At 52.2% G+C, this 14908-nt stretch overlaps 2 protein-coding genes across 3 annotated transcripts; one reads left to right on the top strand and one right to left on the bottom strand.

Annotated features, from left to right (window-relative positions):
- Positions 1-1035: 1035 nt before the first annotated feature.
- Positions 1036-3666, bottom strand: Mrps12 (mitochondrial ribosomal protein S12). Of its 2 annotated transcripts, XM_052761298.1 has the most exons (3): positions 3603-3666; positions 3338-3404; positions 1036-1650 (listed from the first exon to the last, which is right to left on the bottom strand). In XM_052761298.1, the coding sequence occupies exons 2-3, from the start codon at positions 3384-3386 to the stop codon at positions 1280-1282; spliced, it is 420 nt and encodes a 139-aa protein (XP_052617258.1). In that variant the 5' UTR covers positions 3387-3404; positions 3603-3666; the 3' UTR covers positions 1036-1279. The 2 variants fall into 2 exon arrangements, with proteins under 2 accessions (XP_052617258.1, XP_052617257.1); XM_052761297.1 differs by lacking the exon at positions 3603-3666 and having other exon boundaries at positions 3338-3596.
- Positions 3667-3715: 49 nt separating this feature from the next.
- Sars2 (seryl-tRNA synthetase 2, mitochondrial) lies at positions 3716-14639 on the top strand. Its single transcript, XM_052761287.1, has 16 exons — positions 3716-4118; positions 6301-6396; positions 8153-8182; positions 8943-9083; positions 9161-9215; positions 9643-9706; positions 9957-10062; positions 11219-11266; positions 11453-11561; positions 11766-11811; positions 11894-11981; positions 12067-12176; positions 13391-13484; positions 13574-13666; positions 13774-13839; positions 14190-14639. The coding sequence occupies exons 1-16, from the start codon at positions 3852-3854 to the stop codon at positions 14331-14333; spliced, it is 1557 nt and encodes a 518-aa protein (XP_052617247.1). The 5' UTR covers positions 3716-3851; the 3' UTR covers positions 14334-14639.
- Positions 14640-14908: the final 269 nt, after the last annotated feature.

Below are 14908 nucleotides of genomic sequence, written 5' to 3'. Positions count from 1 at the left end.
CAATGGCCTTCTATTAAGACAGGGTCTCATGTAGCTGCCCCCCAATCTGCTGTCACCAAGGACAGATTTGAACTTGTGATCCTCTTGCTTTTATCTCCCAAGTACTGGGACTACAGATGTGAGCCATGGAGTCCAGTTTGCCATGGTTCTTTATCTCTCCCTTTTTTTTTTTTTTTTTCCAGAGCTGAGGACCAAACCCAGGGCCTTGCTTGCACTTGCTAGGCAAGGGTTCTACCCACTGAGCTAAATTCTTAACCCTGGTTCTTTATCAATAAATGCCAAGTAGTCCAGGTTACATTAGAATGCCTTGCCCCAGGTCACCAGGCAGGAACTGTGTGTCTGTGTGTCTGTGCTTATGCAGGGCTGGAATCAGTTGAACTCCAGAGTCCAATAATGTGAGCATAACTCCTACAGCTTAAAACCTGTGATCATAAAAGGCCACATTACAATTGATGCCACTATCCAAGGCAGGAAACTGAAGGCCAGAGGCAGGGACTCCCAGGGGCTAGGAAGATGGCTCAGTGGTTAAGAGCACTTGCTGTTTGTTTCTCCAGCCTCCAGAGGATGACTCCAGTTTGATCCCAGTACCGGCATCAACTGCTCACAATCTCCTGCAACTCCAGCTCCAGAAGGGCCCCCACAAACACCCACATATGTACAGATTGATCAGAAATAAAAAATAAATAACAGCACATAGGCAAGAATCAGCAAACCGAGGCATATATAACCCCTTTCCCCTCCCTCTTCTGAGAAAGGGTCTCACAGGCACTCACCACCACTCACTACCCATTTAAATGTTTCAACACCCTGCCAGTATCAAACTTACTATTACTTGGCAGATGGCCACATTTGGGATGGGCCTTCACCCCTCTTGGTGCTGCAAGAACCCACACCGTCACCACCACACACATGTGCGAGCATGTGGAGCATCCATTAATCATCTTCAGCACCTAGAACAGCTCCTCCGCCAGGGAACTGAGGTGCACAGAGGTGGGCATTTGCCATCACAGCCAGGGACAGACAGGGCACGATGGGTGACATCACAACCTGCAGATGTGTTTATTACAACTCCCATCCCAGCATGAGGTCCCATCTGTGGACACTGAACATGGAAGCCAAGGGAGTGGGCAGAGGGGCGCTTCCTCCCAATTCACCAGAACTCTTGCAGTTAATAGCAGTCCTGATGAGGCCAAGTGAGAGTTGAGCCCAGGACTAGCCTTCGCTGGAACAGGAAGAACTGGTTTCCGAGGACCCAGTGCCTGACCACTGTCAATTATGGTCACTTCTTCTTTTGCACGTGGCCACAGTCATACTTGCCCCTCACAACTTTGAGTTTGACCCCAGGCAGGTCTTGGGTGCGGCCGCCCTCCACCAGGACCACATGGTGCTCCTGCAGGGTGTGGCCCTCCCCAGGGATGAAGCAGACGGCCTCTTTGCCCGTGCTGAGGCGCACTCGGCAGCACTTGCGGTTGGCAGAGTTGGGCTTCTTCGGCTTCCTGATGAATGTGCGTAACACCACACCCTTCAGCTGTGGCCGGCCCTCTGTGGGACCCAGACGCTTAGGGGGTTCCTTCGGGCGGCCTAAGCGGTGCATCTGGTTCAGGGTGGCCATGGAACGTGTGGCCCAGAGTTGGGGACCTAGGGCCAGGCCTGTAGAGACACAACAGGGTCTACTTGGTTTCCATATTCTAGGGAGGGATCCGAGCCCTTTACAAGGTCATAACTGCTGATGTCTAGAGGTATTTGTGGGGACAGACAGATGGCTCAGTGGTTGGAAGCACTTGCTGCTCTTGTGGAGGATAGGGGTTTGATTCCCAGCTCCCATGGTGGTAGCTCATAACCATTTGTAACTCTAGTTCCAGGGGATCTGACACATGCCTGTAATGCACTTACATACATGCAGGAAAACATTCATACAGGGGCTGGAAAGATGCCTCAGTGGTTAAGAGCACAGGTTGCTCTTATAGAGGACCCAGGTTCAATCCTCAGCACCACATGGTGGCTAGCAACAGTTCCAGGGATCCGATGGCCTCTTTTGGCCTCCTAGGACACTGCACATAGGTAAGAGTATTCATGCAGGTAAGACACTCATACACATAAATAAGTAGAGGTATTTAGGAATAATACTAACAACAGCTAACCTTTATTATCATACCTATAATTATGTTCTTATACATTTTAAATCTTTTACATAAGCTGAGCATGCTGGCAAAGTCAAGCCTTCTCAAAGACTCCACCTAACCCGCCATTACCTCCCACTCCCTGTTGGTTCCTTGTCCAAACTGCTCCAGCCTAGGTACCTTAAAAAAACAACAAAAACCCAAACAGACCACTGCAGCTGCAATGTAATATAAGGAGAGGCAGGTGGAAATACTGGAGGAGATGTTTTCGAGGCAGACCAGTAAGATTTATTTGTGGAGCTAGAGAGGTAGCTTCGTGGTTAAGAGCACTGACTACTCTTACAGAGGACCATGGTTCAATTTCTAGCACCCACAAGACAGTTCACAATCATCTGTAACTCCAGTTCCAGAGGATCTGACGCCCTGCACAAACATGATGCACAGACGCGCAGACATATACAGGCAAACCTTACACACACAAAACTGAACACTTAAAAACAAACAAACAAAAACAGGGTCTCACTATGTAGCTCTGCCTGTCCTGGAACTCTCTATGTAGATCAGGTTAGATAGTAAATATTCAGGTGAATGAAATCCCTCAGGACACTGTGCACAACATTTGATGTCTGGGGTATGTCTAAAAACATAAAAGTTCCCCTCCAGTGGGAGGCACATCTTAGAATTAGAAAAATGTCACTTGAATGAATGACTAAAATCCCTGGCTTGGATTTCTCACCCATAGGAGGTCATCAATAAATACTTGCTGAGACACCTAACCAGGGAGACACGCTGAGAAAAGAACATTGGTCGGTATTGTTGCATGAACATCAGAGTGTACTTACAGAAACTAAGACAGAGTATCATTAGCCAATACAATCTTAAGGATTCACCACTATCTATGTGGGGGAGCCATGACGATGACTGACTTAAACTCTGCTCGACACAGGAGCTTCCCACTTCTTGTCCCTTGAGCCAGGGGCGTGGTAGAAAACCCCTGTAATACTTGGAAAGCTGAGGCGGGTGATCGATCAGGAGTTCAAGGCCATCCTGTCTACAAAGCGAATTAGAGGCTAGCCTGGACTACAGTGAAACCCTGTCTCCAAAAAAAAAAAAGCACCGTGTTTAAAGCTGATACCACCCGAGATCTGGCAAAAGCCACACAAGTCCCAGTGAGTAGCCCTCATCCAGCCTCGTCCCTGCGGCCCACGCTCACTTACCACGACTGAGGGACGTGGTGAGGCCACGGAGAAGGCCGGACCAGGACATCTCGCCTTCTCTGCGTCCCTGTGTTAGGACATAAGATACTCAGAACGGAGGTTGGGACGAGTCTCCTCTACAAGGCAAACCACAATGGAAAGTGCCCCCCGCAAATTCAGCCTCACTCTGAGCAGGCCCCCAGCGACCCACTCGCCCTCGCCCGATACTGGACGGGGAAAGTGAGGAGAAGAGAGAGGTGTTTGGAGAACAGATAATTACACCCACCTCCCCAACCTAGCAGGGCCGTAGACACGCTAAAGTCTACCTCCAGCCCCTTCCGGATATTCTCTTTAGTGATTGGCCACTTCTTCTACGTCACGAAAGGGGCGGGACAAAGGCGACAATTGGATAATGACAGGATCTATCTTGGTTCAACTTTCCTCATTGGAAGGGTTTCTGAAGCCTGGGCGGGAACTCTCTTTCCGCGTCTGATTGGCTCGTCCCTGGCGAGTGACTCCTGGTTTCCAGTCCAAGATGGCTGCGTCCATGGCACGGTTCTTGCGGCCTTTCCTGGCTCGCCAGGGGCTCCGGTCCCGAGGACGCTGCGTGTGCATCCAGAACCCAAGGAGAAGTTTCGCTACAGAAAAACGAGCGCGGAACCTCCTGTATGAACACGCACGTGAGGGCTACAGCGAGCTTCCTTACTTGGACATGGAGTCGGTGTGCGCATGCCCAGAAGCAACCGCGCGCGCCCTAGAGCTCCGCAAGGGGGAGCTGCGGCCGGCCGACCTGCCTGCGATTGTGAGTGCGCCTGCGCCGGCCGCGGCCGCGGGAGCGGGCTGCTAGCTTAACTGGGTTTGCCCTATGCATTCCAGGAATGGGAGGAACTACTTACAGGAATTTGGGTTCCTTCCCACGTCAGGCAATGTCTTGTGCATGACACCCACTTATGCGCCAGTGGCCCACTGAGAACTAAGGCCCCACTGAACGTCACGGATGCCTTTTGTGGCCTGCACGCCCTTTTGCATATATTTCGTAATTGGATACTTGGTATCTACTCTACTCTTGGAACTTAAATACCATTGTCTTCTGTGCTGGAACTTGATGCCAGCCTCGCCCTAAGGCCACAAAGAAAACTGAGGAGTGAGGTCCGAGTCAGATGGGCGAGGGACTCTTGGAGACAGCTCTGTATCCTGCTATCATAGCAAACTGATAAATAGGGTTGAATGAATAAACACCTGCTGAGCAGATATTTAAGCAACACTTACGATCCAGATGTTGAGACTGGGTGCGAATGATAAAATCGTTAGTGCTTAGGTAGTGCTACCTTATAGGGAACTAGAATTGGGGGTCACCATGTCAGTAGTGAGTTCTGAATGTAATGGATCAGTCAAGTCTTCACAACTGTCCTGAACCCTTCTATATTAGTTTCTTTTCTGTTGCTGTGCTAAAACATCATGACCAAACCAACTTATGGGAGAATTTATTTGGGGTTAGCAGGAACAGAATGGCAGTGGGTGGCAGAGCAGTAAACTGAGAGCTCACATTTTTTTTTTTTTTTTTTAAAAAAAAAACAGGGTTTCTCTGTGTAGTTTTAGTGCCTGTCCTGGATCTTGCTCTGTAGACCAGGCTGGCCTTAAACTCACAGAGATCTGCCTGGCTTTCTGGGATCAAAGGCGTGCTTCGCAGCCTGGCTGAGAGAGCTCACACCTTTAACCACCAGCATGAAGCAGAGAGAGCAAACTAGATGTAGGGCAGGTTTAAGCTCTCAGAGCCCATCTCCAGTGACCGACCTTTTTCCTCCGGCCAGACCGTATCTCCTAAGCCTCCCCAAACATCACCAGCACTGACCAGATGCCTAGGAGCCAGAGCCTATGGGGGACATTGCTCATTGAAACACCACACCCTCTCACACCGGGCACTGTAAATCATGTACACTTTGGCCTCATTTAAGTTTCTGTGGCCAGGTAGCCCAGCCAGTAAGGACATTTGCTGCCAAGCCACACAACCTGAGTTCTGTTCCCAGATGGTAGGAGAAAACCAGCTCCTGAGAGTGTTGTCTTCTGACCTCCATACAAGCACAAACACAAGAAATTAATGTAAATGCTTAATTATAATAACAACAACAACAACAATCTCTGGGCATGTTGGTGCACACTTTTTTTTTTCTTCGATACAGGGTTTTTCTGTGTAGCTTTGGAGCCTGTCCTGGAACCAATTCGTAGCCCAGGCTGGTCTTGAACTCACAGAGATCCGCCTGCCTCTGCCTCCCTAGTGCTGGGATTAAACGCTTGCGCCACCACTGCTTGGCTGGTGCACACTTTTAATCCCAGTAACCTGGAGGAGGCAGAGGCAGGCGGATCTCTGTGAGTTTGAGACCAGCCTGGGCTACAGAGTGAGTTCCAGGCTAGCCAGGGCTACTTAAGGAGACCTTGTATTTAAAGAAGAGGAGCCAGGGGAGATGGCTCAGCAGAAAAAGGTACTTACTGCCAAACTGACAACCTGAGTTCAGTCCCTGGGATCCACGCAGTGGAAGGAGAGAACCACCTCCTATAAAGTGTCTTCTCACTTCCATGCTGTGGCCACACACAAAATAAATAAACAAGAAGGGAAAAGGGAGGTTTAGTCACCTTAAAGAAGTGACTTAGCCAAGCATGCTGGCACCTCTGTAGTCCCACCACTCGGAGAAGGACAGGAGGATTACAAGTTCAAGGCTACCCTGAGCTGCATTTCAATACACTGTCTCACAAAATCAAAAATAATAATAATATAAAAAGTCACACATCCACCCTTGTCCCTTGGTTGGTCTTGATCACACCAACAGAAGCGGCTGCAGGGTGAGCTGGGAAATGCATTGGTTCAGGACAGCTGTGCCCACAGCTGGGCTTCTGGGTGTAGTGGCACTAATGGGAGGGGACGCTGGACCTCACCTGCTGCCATCCAGGTGGCCATTTCACTTCCCCCTCGTGGTGTCCTCCCACAGATCTCCAAGTGGCAGGAGCTGAGGCAGCTGCGGGAGCAGATCCGGAGCCTGGAGGCAGAGAAGGCGGCTGTGACAGAGGCGGTGCGGGCCCTGCTGGTGAGCGTGGGAGCATGGTGGCTCTGTGGGCCAGGGCCGGCTGGAGGCGACAAGGATGCCTCTGGCTGGGAGTAACAGGAAATCTAATTAAAGGGGCTTGGATCATGTAGAGAGTTGTTACCTAGTTAAACAAGCCACCTAGTCCTGATGCTCCAAAGGCTGATGAATTAGCTCTCCTCAGCATCCCCAACCAGATTCTTTTCTTCTGTGTGCCCAACTTGAACACATAGATTGGACCCCATCCCAGTTCCAAGATGGCTACCACCGCGTCAGAGACGAAAATTGAGCTTTTCTGCCTCAAGATCTTTTCCAGGAGCAAAGAGACCATTCCCTAAGTAGAATCTCCTCTTGCTGCCAGGGCTCGGACACCCACCCTCACAAGAGTCATCAGCACAGATATCGTCACTGTTGCTAGTTTAGGGCCAGCCCGCAGGGAGGTCCTGAACTGAAGGCTTTCCTGGAGAGGGACTGAATCAGGCCTGTGGGGAGGAGAGGGCCTGGGTTAGACCTGGTTTCTTAACCTTTTCCCACTCACCAGCCCCCTTTTGCCAGAAACACAGATATTTGTTACATGTTTGATTTGTAATTGATTTCCATCATTGTGCATACAGAAAGAAACCCTCACTATTGCCAAATATTCTCTAACCCCACCATTCAGTTACAGCACCCCATAAAGAGTCACAATCCAACATTTACAAAGCTTGACAACCAGCAGCACCAGCACAGATGGCTTAGTAGAAGTCACAAAGGGTGTGGTGGCACACAGCTGCAATCCCAGCCCTCAGGTGGAGGCCCAAGAGTTCAGTGTCATCCTTAGCTGCTGTGAAGAGACACCATCACCAAGGCAGCTCCTATAAAGGAAAGCATTTCATTGGGAACTTGCTTACAGTTTCGGGGGATGGTTCATTATCATCATGGTGGGAAGCAGATAGGCATCGTGCTGGAGCAGGAGCTGAGAGCTTTACCTTGTGATGTGCAGGCAGCAGGCAGAGAGCAAGACACAAGGCCTGGTATACGATTTTGGTACCTCACAGCCCAACCACAGTGACGTATCTCCTCCAGAAAGGCTGTGCCTCTTCATGCTTCCCAACAGCTGTCACCTGGGGACTAAGCATGTAAACTCGTGAGCCTCTCGGGGCCCTTCTCATTCAAACAGCACAGCTGCATATCAGGTCCCAGGCCAGACGGCCCTACGGATTCCTCATTTAAAAACAAACCCGAGCCGGAGAGATGACCCCGTGATTCTTGCAGAGGGTCTGAGTTTGGTTCTCAGCACCACGTCAGGTGGCTCACAACAACCTATAATTCCAGCACCAGAAGTTCTGACACCTTCTGGACTCCAAGGGCATCCACACATGTACCATACAGACACACACAGAGACTCATAAATAAAAAATAAAGAAAAACAACAGGGCCAAGAGTGTAGCTGAGTGGTAGAATGTTGTCTGCATGGGCAAAGCCCTAGGTTTAAACCCAGATGCACAAAGACATAACTGAAATAAAGAGGTAAGCCCGTCTTCCCCCACAGAGCCCAGGAGGAGGGAGCAGGTGTCTCACAATGGTGGGTGTCATTACTGTTGTATTATGTTACCACCACTGGAGTACCAGTAGAGAAACCGAGGCAGAGCGGTGGAGGGCCGCCAGCACTGACAGGTTCAGATGCCATGGTCCTGTTTGAACTGTGACTTCTTCTGTCTCTGTTCCGCATCCCCAAGTTCATTACCTAATCACCTTCCCCTTTCCTCTTCTCCACCAGGCAAACCGAGACAGTGACCAAGTGCAGAAGGTAGGGTTCCATGTCGGTTCCAGTTCTTCCACTACCATGACAGCATAATTCAGACAGGGTCAGGAGGTCAGATAAAAAGAACAGCTTCCAGGCATGGAGAGGGGCTCAGCAGTTAAGAGCACTGTCCGCTCTTCCAGAGGTACTGAGTTCCATTCCCAACAACCACATGGTGGCTCACAACCATCTATAATAGATCTGATGCCCTCTCTGGCATTCTGGCATGCAGGACACTCATACATAAAATATAAATGTGAAAAAAAAAAAAAAAAAAGCTTCCATTGGGGCTGGAGAGATGACTCAGTGGTCATAAGTGCGTGCTGCTCTTACAGAGGACCCAAATTTGCTCTCTGGCACACGCATAGACATTAAAAACAAAAGCAGCATGTCTCTTTGTAAAAATAAAACTGACTTCGGCCAGCTCCTTGACTCCATTACTAGGTTTATTCTGAGCCTGGCTTTGTTCCTTTCTGGCAGAGGAAGTCAGAGCTACGCACACCTTCCTGATAGTTCCCTCTAGAATCCTCTGGCTGATTATGGGTAGCTCAGCTTGGTTCCTGTCTCCTCACAGCCAAAGCAAGAGAAGTTCCATTTGGGCAGGCCTGAGCCTTGTTTGCATGAACTTGCCAATTGAGCGGAAACTCAGGTTGCTGGGTGGAAAGAGGTGGCGAGCGTCTATATGGTGTCCTGCCAGCAAGGATGAGTCAGGCTGGTGGTGGGATCCCTGACCCTCCCCAAGGCTAACCCTCTCTGCCATGTCCAGGACCCCCAATATCAGGGCCTGCGGGCCCGTGGCCGGGAAATCCGGAAACAGCTCACACCGTTGTACCCCAGAGAGACCCAGTTGGAGGAGCAGTTCTACTTGCAGGCTCTGAGGCTGCCCAACCAGACCCACCCAGACACGGTAAAGGCCATTCGAGCTGCAGAGGAGACAGGGCATCCGAGCTGCCGCCTTCCTCTGACACGCTCTTCTTCTTGCAGCCTGTTGGGGATGAGAGCCAGGCTAGGGTGCTCCGTGTGGTGGGAGACAAGCCAGGTGAGTCACACCCCAGGGCCCAAATCCAGTGTCCTTGGATCTCAGGCTGGGGGTGGGCATGGGTGGTCTTGGGTCAGGACGGGCCTTGGGGCGCGGCTGGAGCAGCCCGCCTGACTTGGACCGAGGCTGAGTCTCCTTACCCTTCCTTCACTGGGTGCCCCTGGCATGGGTGCAGTGTGTGGCCGTCTGTCTCTTCTCTAACTTGCTTTGCTTTGGTCCCCACTCTCTGGGGCTTTTCTCCCTAGCGCCTGTGTCTCTCTTTCTATCTGCTCTCTCCTTCCCCTCACCTCTCTTCACTCTTCTCTCCTTTCTCCGTTTTCTTACCCTACTTCCCTTCCCCCATGGTCCTCTCTCTCCTCCTTGTTTTCTAATCCTCTCCAATTCATATTTCTTCCTTCTTACCCCATTGCTTTTTATGTACGACCAGTTTTCTCCTTCCGACCCCGAGGCCACCTGGAAATTGGCGAGAGACTCGACATTATCCGGCAGAAGTGAGCCCCCACCCCCACCCCCTGGGTCTCACCCCCCTTTACCCCATCACCCCACACTAACAGCTGGTAGCCAGCTCTGGCCTGCAGCCTTAGGGTACAAGTTGGAATGCCAAGGCTGGGCCTGCCCAAGATGAATATTTGATGCCAGGTCCGCCTAGCATCTGGGCCTCTGCCCCCTGGGTACTCGAGTCCTCTCCCCACCCACCCTGGCCCACAGGCACTGCTAGTTTTTCTGCCTGTCTGTCTCTAGGCGCCTGTCTCACGTGTCTGGCCACCGGTCCTATTACCTGCGCGGGGCTGGGGCCCTCTTACAGCATGGCCTGGTCAACTTTACCCTCAGCAAGCTTATCAGCAGGGTATGGCCTACCTGAGGACTACCTGGACAGGGTGGAATGGGTACCAAGCTCAGAGTGACTAAGCTACTAGCAATGTAGCTCAGTTAACTGGTAGAGCACTTGCCTGGCATGTAGAAGGCCCTGGGTTCCATTCCCTGAATCATATACACACACAGAGATGGTAACACACACTTTATTCAGCACTGGGGAAGCTGAGGCAGGAGGATCAAAACTTCAAGACTGACCGAGGCAACATAGTGACACAATCTCAAACCCCCGGGCGTGGTGTGTCGCAGTTCTCAGCATCAGTGTATGTTATCAACACGTTAATTTCTAAGTCATCTGAGCTAGTGGGTGCCGTTATTATGCCCCCTTTGAGATGGGAAAATTGAGGCTTGAGGGGGAGGTCACTAGTACAAGGTCTCAGAGCTTGGCCAGGAGGCTGCGCTTGTGATCGCCACCCCTCACTTCCTGCTGCAGCATTGGGGGCATTTGGAGAGCGGTGTCCACTAAGGCAAGGAGTCCGTAAGCTGCTAGCATGAATTCCTGGCCATGGTGGGGGCATCACGGGCTTTCAGGTTTTCTTTCTTCTTTGAGACAGGGTCTCACTGTTCAACCTTAGCTGATGGCCTGGAGTTCCATGTGTAGACCAGTCTGGCCTCAAACTCAGAGATCTGCCTATCTGCCTCCTTCTAAGTTCTGGGATAAAAGGTGTTTTGTGGGCACTGGGAGTCACGGGAGGCTTCAAGCAGGGAAGGGATGTGTTAGATTTCACATGTGTTAGATTCACTGGCATCTCCAGCTGCCCTCTGGATGAGCTGCAAGGAAAGCAGGGTACTTGTAGCAGGAGAACCCGATAACAGGGTCGCAGGGCTCAGGCCTCTGCTGTGGGGTGGACTGTGGAATGGCGGTGCAGCCACTGTCTCCCTCCTCAGACCTGTCTTAGGTTTATGTGCCTCTCTTTTTTTTTTTTTTTTTTTTTTTTTTTTTTTTTTGGTTTTTCGAGACAGGGTTTCTCTGTGTAGCTTTGCGCCTTTCCTGGATCTCACTCTGTAGACCAGGCTGGCCTCGAACTCACAAAGATCCGCCTGGCTCTGCCTCCCGAGTGCTGGGATTAAAGGCGTGCGCCACCACCGCCCGGCTTATGTGCCTCTCTTATGCCCTCTCCTCTCCCTAGGGTTTCACCCCCATGACGGTTCCAGACCTTCTGCGAGGAGCTGTGTTTGTGAGTGAGGCCTGAGTGACAGGCCCTCTCTCCCTGAGGAGACTGTCCTGGGCTGGGTCATGGAAGTCAGCCATAATGGGGGGGGGGGGGGCATTTCATTTCCAGATGCTTCTAGAGGAACCACTGGGGTCGTGACCCCAGTACGGGGGAGGCCAAGGTTACCTGACCCCTGCACCCTTCCCCCAGGAAGGCTGTGGAATGACACCAAACGCCAACCCATCCCAGATTTACAATATCGACCCCTCCCGCTTCGAAGATCTCAACCTGGCTGGGACGGCAGAGGTGGGGCTGGCAGGTGAGCATCTGCCTGGGTGGTGGAGGGACAGCTTCCTGCAGGTGACAGATCATAACCTGGAGCTAACACATACAGTTGTGGAGGTTGTTGACTGCTCAAAAGTACAGTGACTAGCCAGCCGTGTGCCCTGACAAAATCTCACTCCGACTTCCTGTGGGAGATGGCGTGACCCTGGCTAACCTCATCCTGCCTTTCTCCTCCCAGGATACTTCATGGACCATTCTGTAGCTTTCAGGGACCTGCCAGTCAGGTGATGCCCAGTTTCTTTAACCCTAGACCCCGTTGGTAATGTCTCCTACCCTCCCTGACCCAACCTCACATGCCCCTCCTAGGATGGTCTGTGCCAGCACCTGCTACCGGGCCGAGACAGACACCGGGAAGGAGCCTTGGGGACTGTACCGAGTTCATCACTTCGCTAAAGTGAGTGGCGCAGACCTAGCTGGCCATGCACAGGTCACCACCATCCCCCAGGACCTCCTGACCCAGTGCCCCTGCCCTGTCCCAGGTGGAGATGTTTGGGGTGACAGCCCCTGGGCTGGAGCAGAGCTCGCAGCTGCTGGATGAGTTCCTGTCCCTGCAGGTGGAGATCTTGACTGAGCTGGGCTTGCACTTCCGGTGCGGAGCTGGGTGGGGTTGGTGGGGTTGAAGAAGGGAGTGGGGTGACTGGGCTGTCCTGCCACCTGCCTCCTTTTCCCTGGGTGAGGCCTCTGGACGGTATAGTCTCTGTCTGCATTATCTTGCTATGTAGAAGTATGAAAAGCATGCACAGTAAAGCTATTCCGTGACCCCTCTGGGGCAGTTCCTCATCCCTGGAGTGAGGTCCAAGAGACCTCATTGCCCTCCAAGGTGAAGCAGGATGTGAAAGGGAGGCACCAGATACACAAAGCCCATTCATCCTTTAGGACACACAGCTTTCCAGAGGGCTGAAGAAGGCCACCTCTTCCCCAGGTGACTCATTGCAAAAAAATCAAAAAACAACAACAACAACAAAAAAAACAGAATATACAACCAGGTGGGGCATCGCATGCCTGTAATCTCAGCACTTAAGAGGCTGTGGCAGGATTTCCATGAGTTCAAGACCAACCTGAACTATAGAGTGTGGTCCTGTCTCAAAATAACTAAGTCAATAAAACTGAAAAGGCGCATATTTACAATCTTAGCACTAGGGAGTCTGAGGCAGGAGGATTGCTGTGAGTTTGAGGCCAGCCTGGACTACGAGACCCTATTTCAAAGGAAACAGAAAAGTGCCTGCTGTGCAAACAGAGAACCTCAGTTCTGATCTCCAGCACCCACATAACCTCTGTGGTGAAGGTGCACATCTGTGACGCCAGTGCTGGAGAGTCAGAGACAAGTGGATCCCTAGGGCTCTCTGTCCACCCTCTCTAGCGCCGTCAGTGAGCACACACAAACACAGGGCCTAGAGGTGCACACCTACAATCCCAGCGCTTGTGATCGGGACCCCGTTCAAGGCCATTCTCAGCTATATAGTGAATTCTAGGCCAGCCTGGGCTACATGAGACCCTACCTCAAAAAGCCATACAAAAAGAAAAAGGCAGTTAGAACTCCCAAACTGGAGATGCTGTTCTAGACCAGAAGAGTGGTTGGGTGAGTAGCCCATAGGCTGCTGCATGGCTGTCCTTCCTTCCCACCCTCTGCCTTCTGTCTCCTCTGGGTACCACCTCCCCAGCACCGGGTTCTCCTCATCCTCTGTGTCTTCTTACCCCCTTCTTTCCCTCCTTTTTGTCGTCCTCCATGTCCTCCTCCTCTTCCACTGACCATCCTTCACCCTTGCCCAATGACTTTTACCCTGTTTTCGACCTTGGCCTCAGGGTGCTGGACATGCCCACCCAGGAACTGGGCCTTCCTGCCTATCGCAAGTTCGACATTGAGGCCTGGATGCCTGGCCGAGGCCGATACGGAGAGGTGAGAGCCCTGGCCTAGTGGGGACGTGCGGTAAGACGCTGGAGGATGGGCCTGTCCCCAAGACAGCCGCTCAATCATCCCTGCTCCAGGTCACCAGCGCCTCCAACTGCACAGACTTCCAGAGCCGCCGTCTGTTCATCATGTTTGAGACGGAGACTGGGGAGCTGCAGTTTGCACATACGGTGAGGCCCACACTGCATCTCCACCTTCCCATCCTCTGCAGCACCTCACCCCCATCCCAGGGCCAGGACGGGGTCAGAGCCTGGCCCTGAGCACACCCTTCTCCCAGGTGAATGCCACGGCTTGTGCTGTTCCCCGAGTCCTCATTGCCCTCCTGGAGAGCAATCAGCAAAAGGTGAGAGGTCCCCAAGCCTGGAATCTCAGGTTCAAGGCCTGTCTGGGGATCTTTACTATCTCAGTTTAAAAGTAAAACAGGGCTAAGGGCATGGTTTAATAGTAGAGCCCCTGCCTAGAATCCCCCAGTGAGGGGCTGGGGGTGTGACTCAGTGGTAGAGCCCCTGCCTAGAATCCCCTGGTGAGGGGCTGGGGGTGTGGCTCAGTGGTTAAGAGTTGCCTGTCATGGGACAGATCCTGGGTTCAGCTGGCAGTACTAAATGGATGGGAGTGGTGAGAATTTGAGACTCCCCCAGCAACTGAGGGAGAGTTGGAGGAAGGCTAGCATCCTCATAACTGCTCTGTCCCCAGGATGGTTCTGTTCTCGTGCCCGCTGTCCTCCAGCCCTACCTAGGCACTGACCGGATCACAGCCCCTACCCATGCGCCTCTCCAGTACATCGGCCCCAACCAGCCCCAGAAGCCCAGGCTCCCTGGCCGGCCTGCTGCCAGATGACAACTGTCTGCTCTAGAGATTGGCACTCTGGAGACCCCAGACACGTAGAACCTTTACCCTGGAGCCAGCCCTCCAGTCTTTGTACTTGTCACCTCCCCCCGAACTCCTGGTCTGCCACTCTTCCTTCCCTGCCACTGAATTATTGGCAGTGGCCCCTACTGTCACTGGGCTGTCAGCCAGAGGCATGTCTCAGCCTGTGATAAGAAGAAGGCTAGCTGGAGAGAGCTGGAGGACACCATCCCGTCTTCCTCCTTCCCGGAGCCTTGGTACTGAGCAGAAGACCCACAATAAACGGTCCCAAGAGCAGAGTCTTCTGGATCTGTGAGCGAGAGAGGTGACTGCTCCCATGCTGGGTGGCCTGGGGATCCCCAGGGTGACTGAAAGGATGCCAAGGCCTCTCTTCCTCTGGGACAAGAAGGCCATCATTCTCTGATGACTCCCTCAGACTGAGCCAGCTTTGTCCTTCTCCTTTGGCCGATGGTCCCCAACTCCTGTGTTGTCCAGAGTGCCACACTCATGGAAGCTGATCCCCAGAATCCTTTGTGCTCACCTCACCCTTCACAGGCACTCCAAGC

Source organism: Peromyscus californicus, unplaced genomic scaffold (assembly GCF_007827085.1).
Source record: "Peromyscus californicus insignis strain IS unplaced genomic scaffold, ASM782708v3 Scaffold_4__1_contigs__length_199733344, whole genome shotgun sequence".
Lineage (NCBI taxonomy): Eukaryota > Metazoa > Chordata > Mammalia > Rodentia > Cricetidae > Peromyscus > Peromyscus californicus.
The sequence above is the reverse complement of the archived record's forward strand: the minus strand, read 5'-3'. Positions and strand labels throughout refer to the sequence as shown.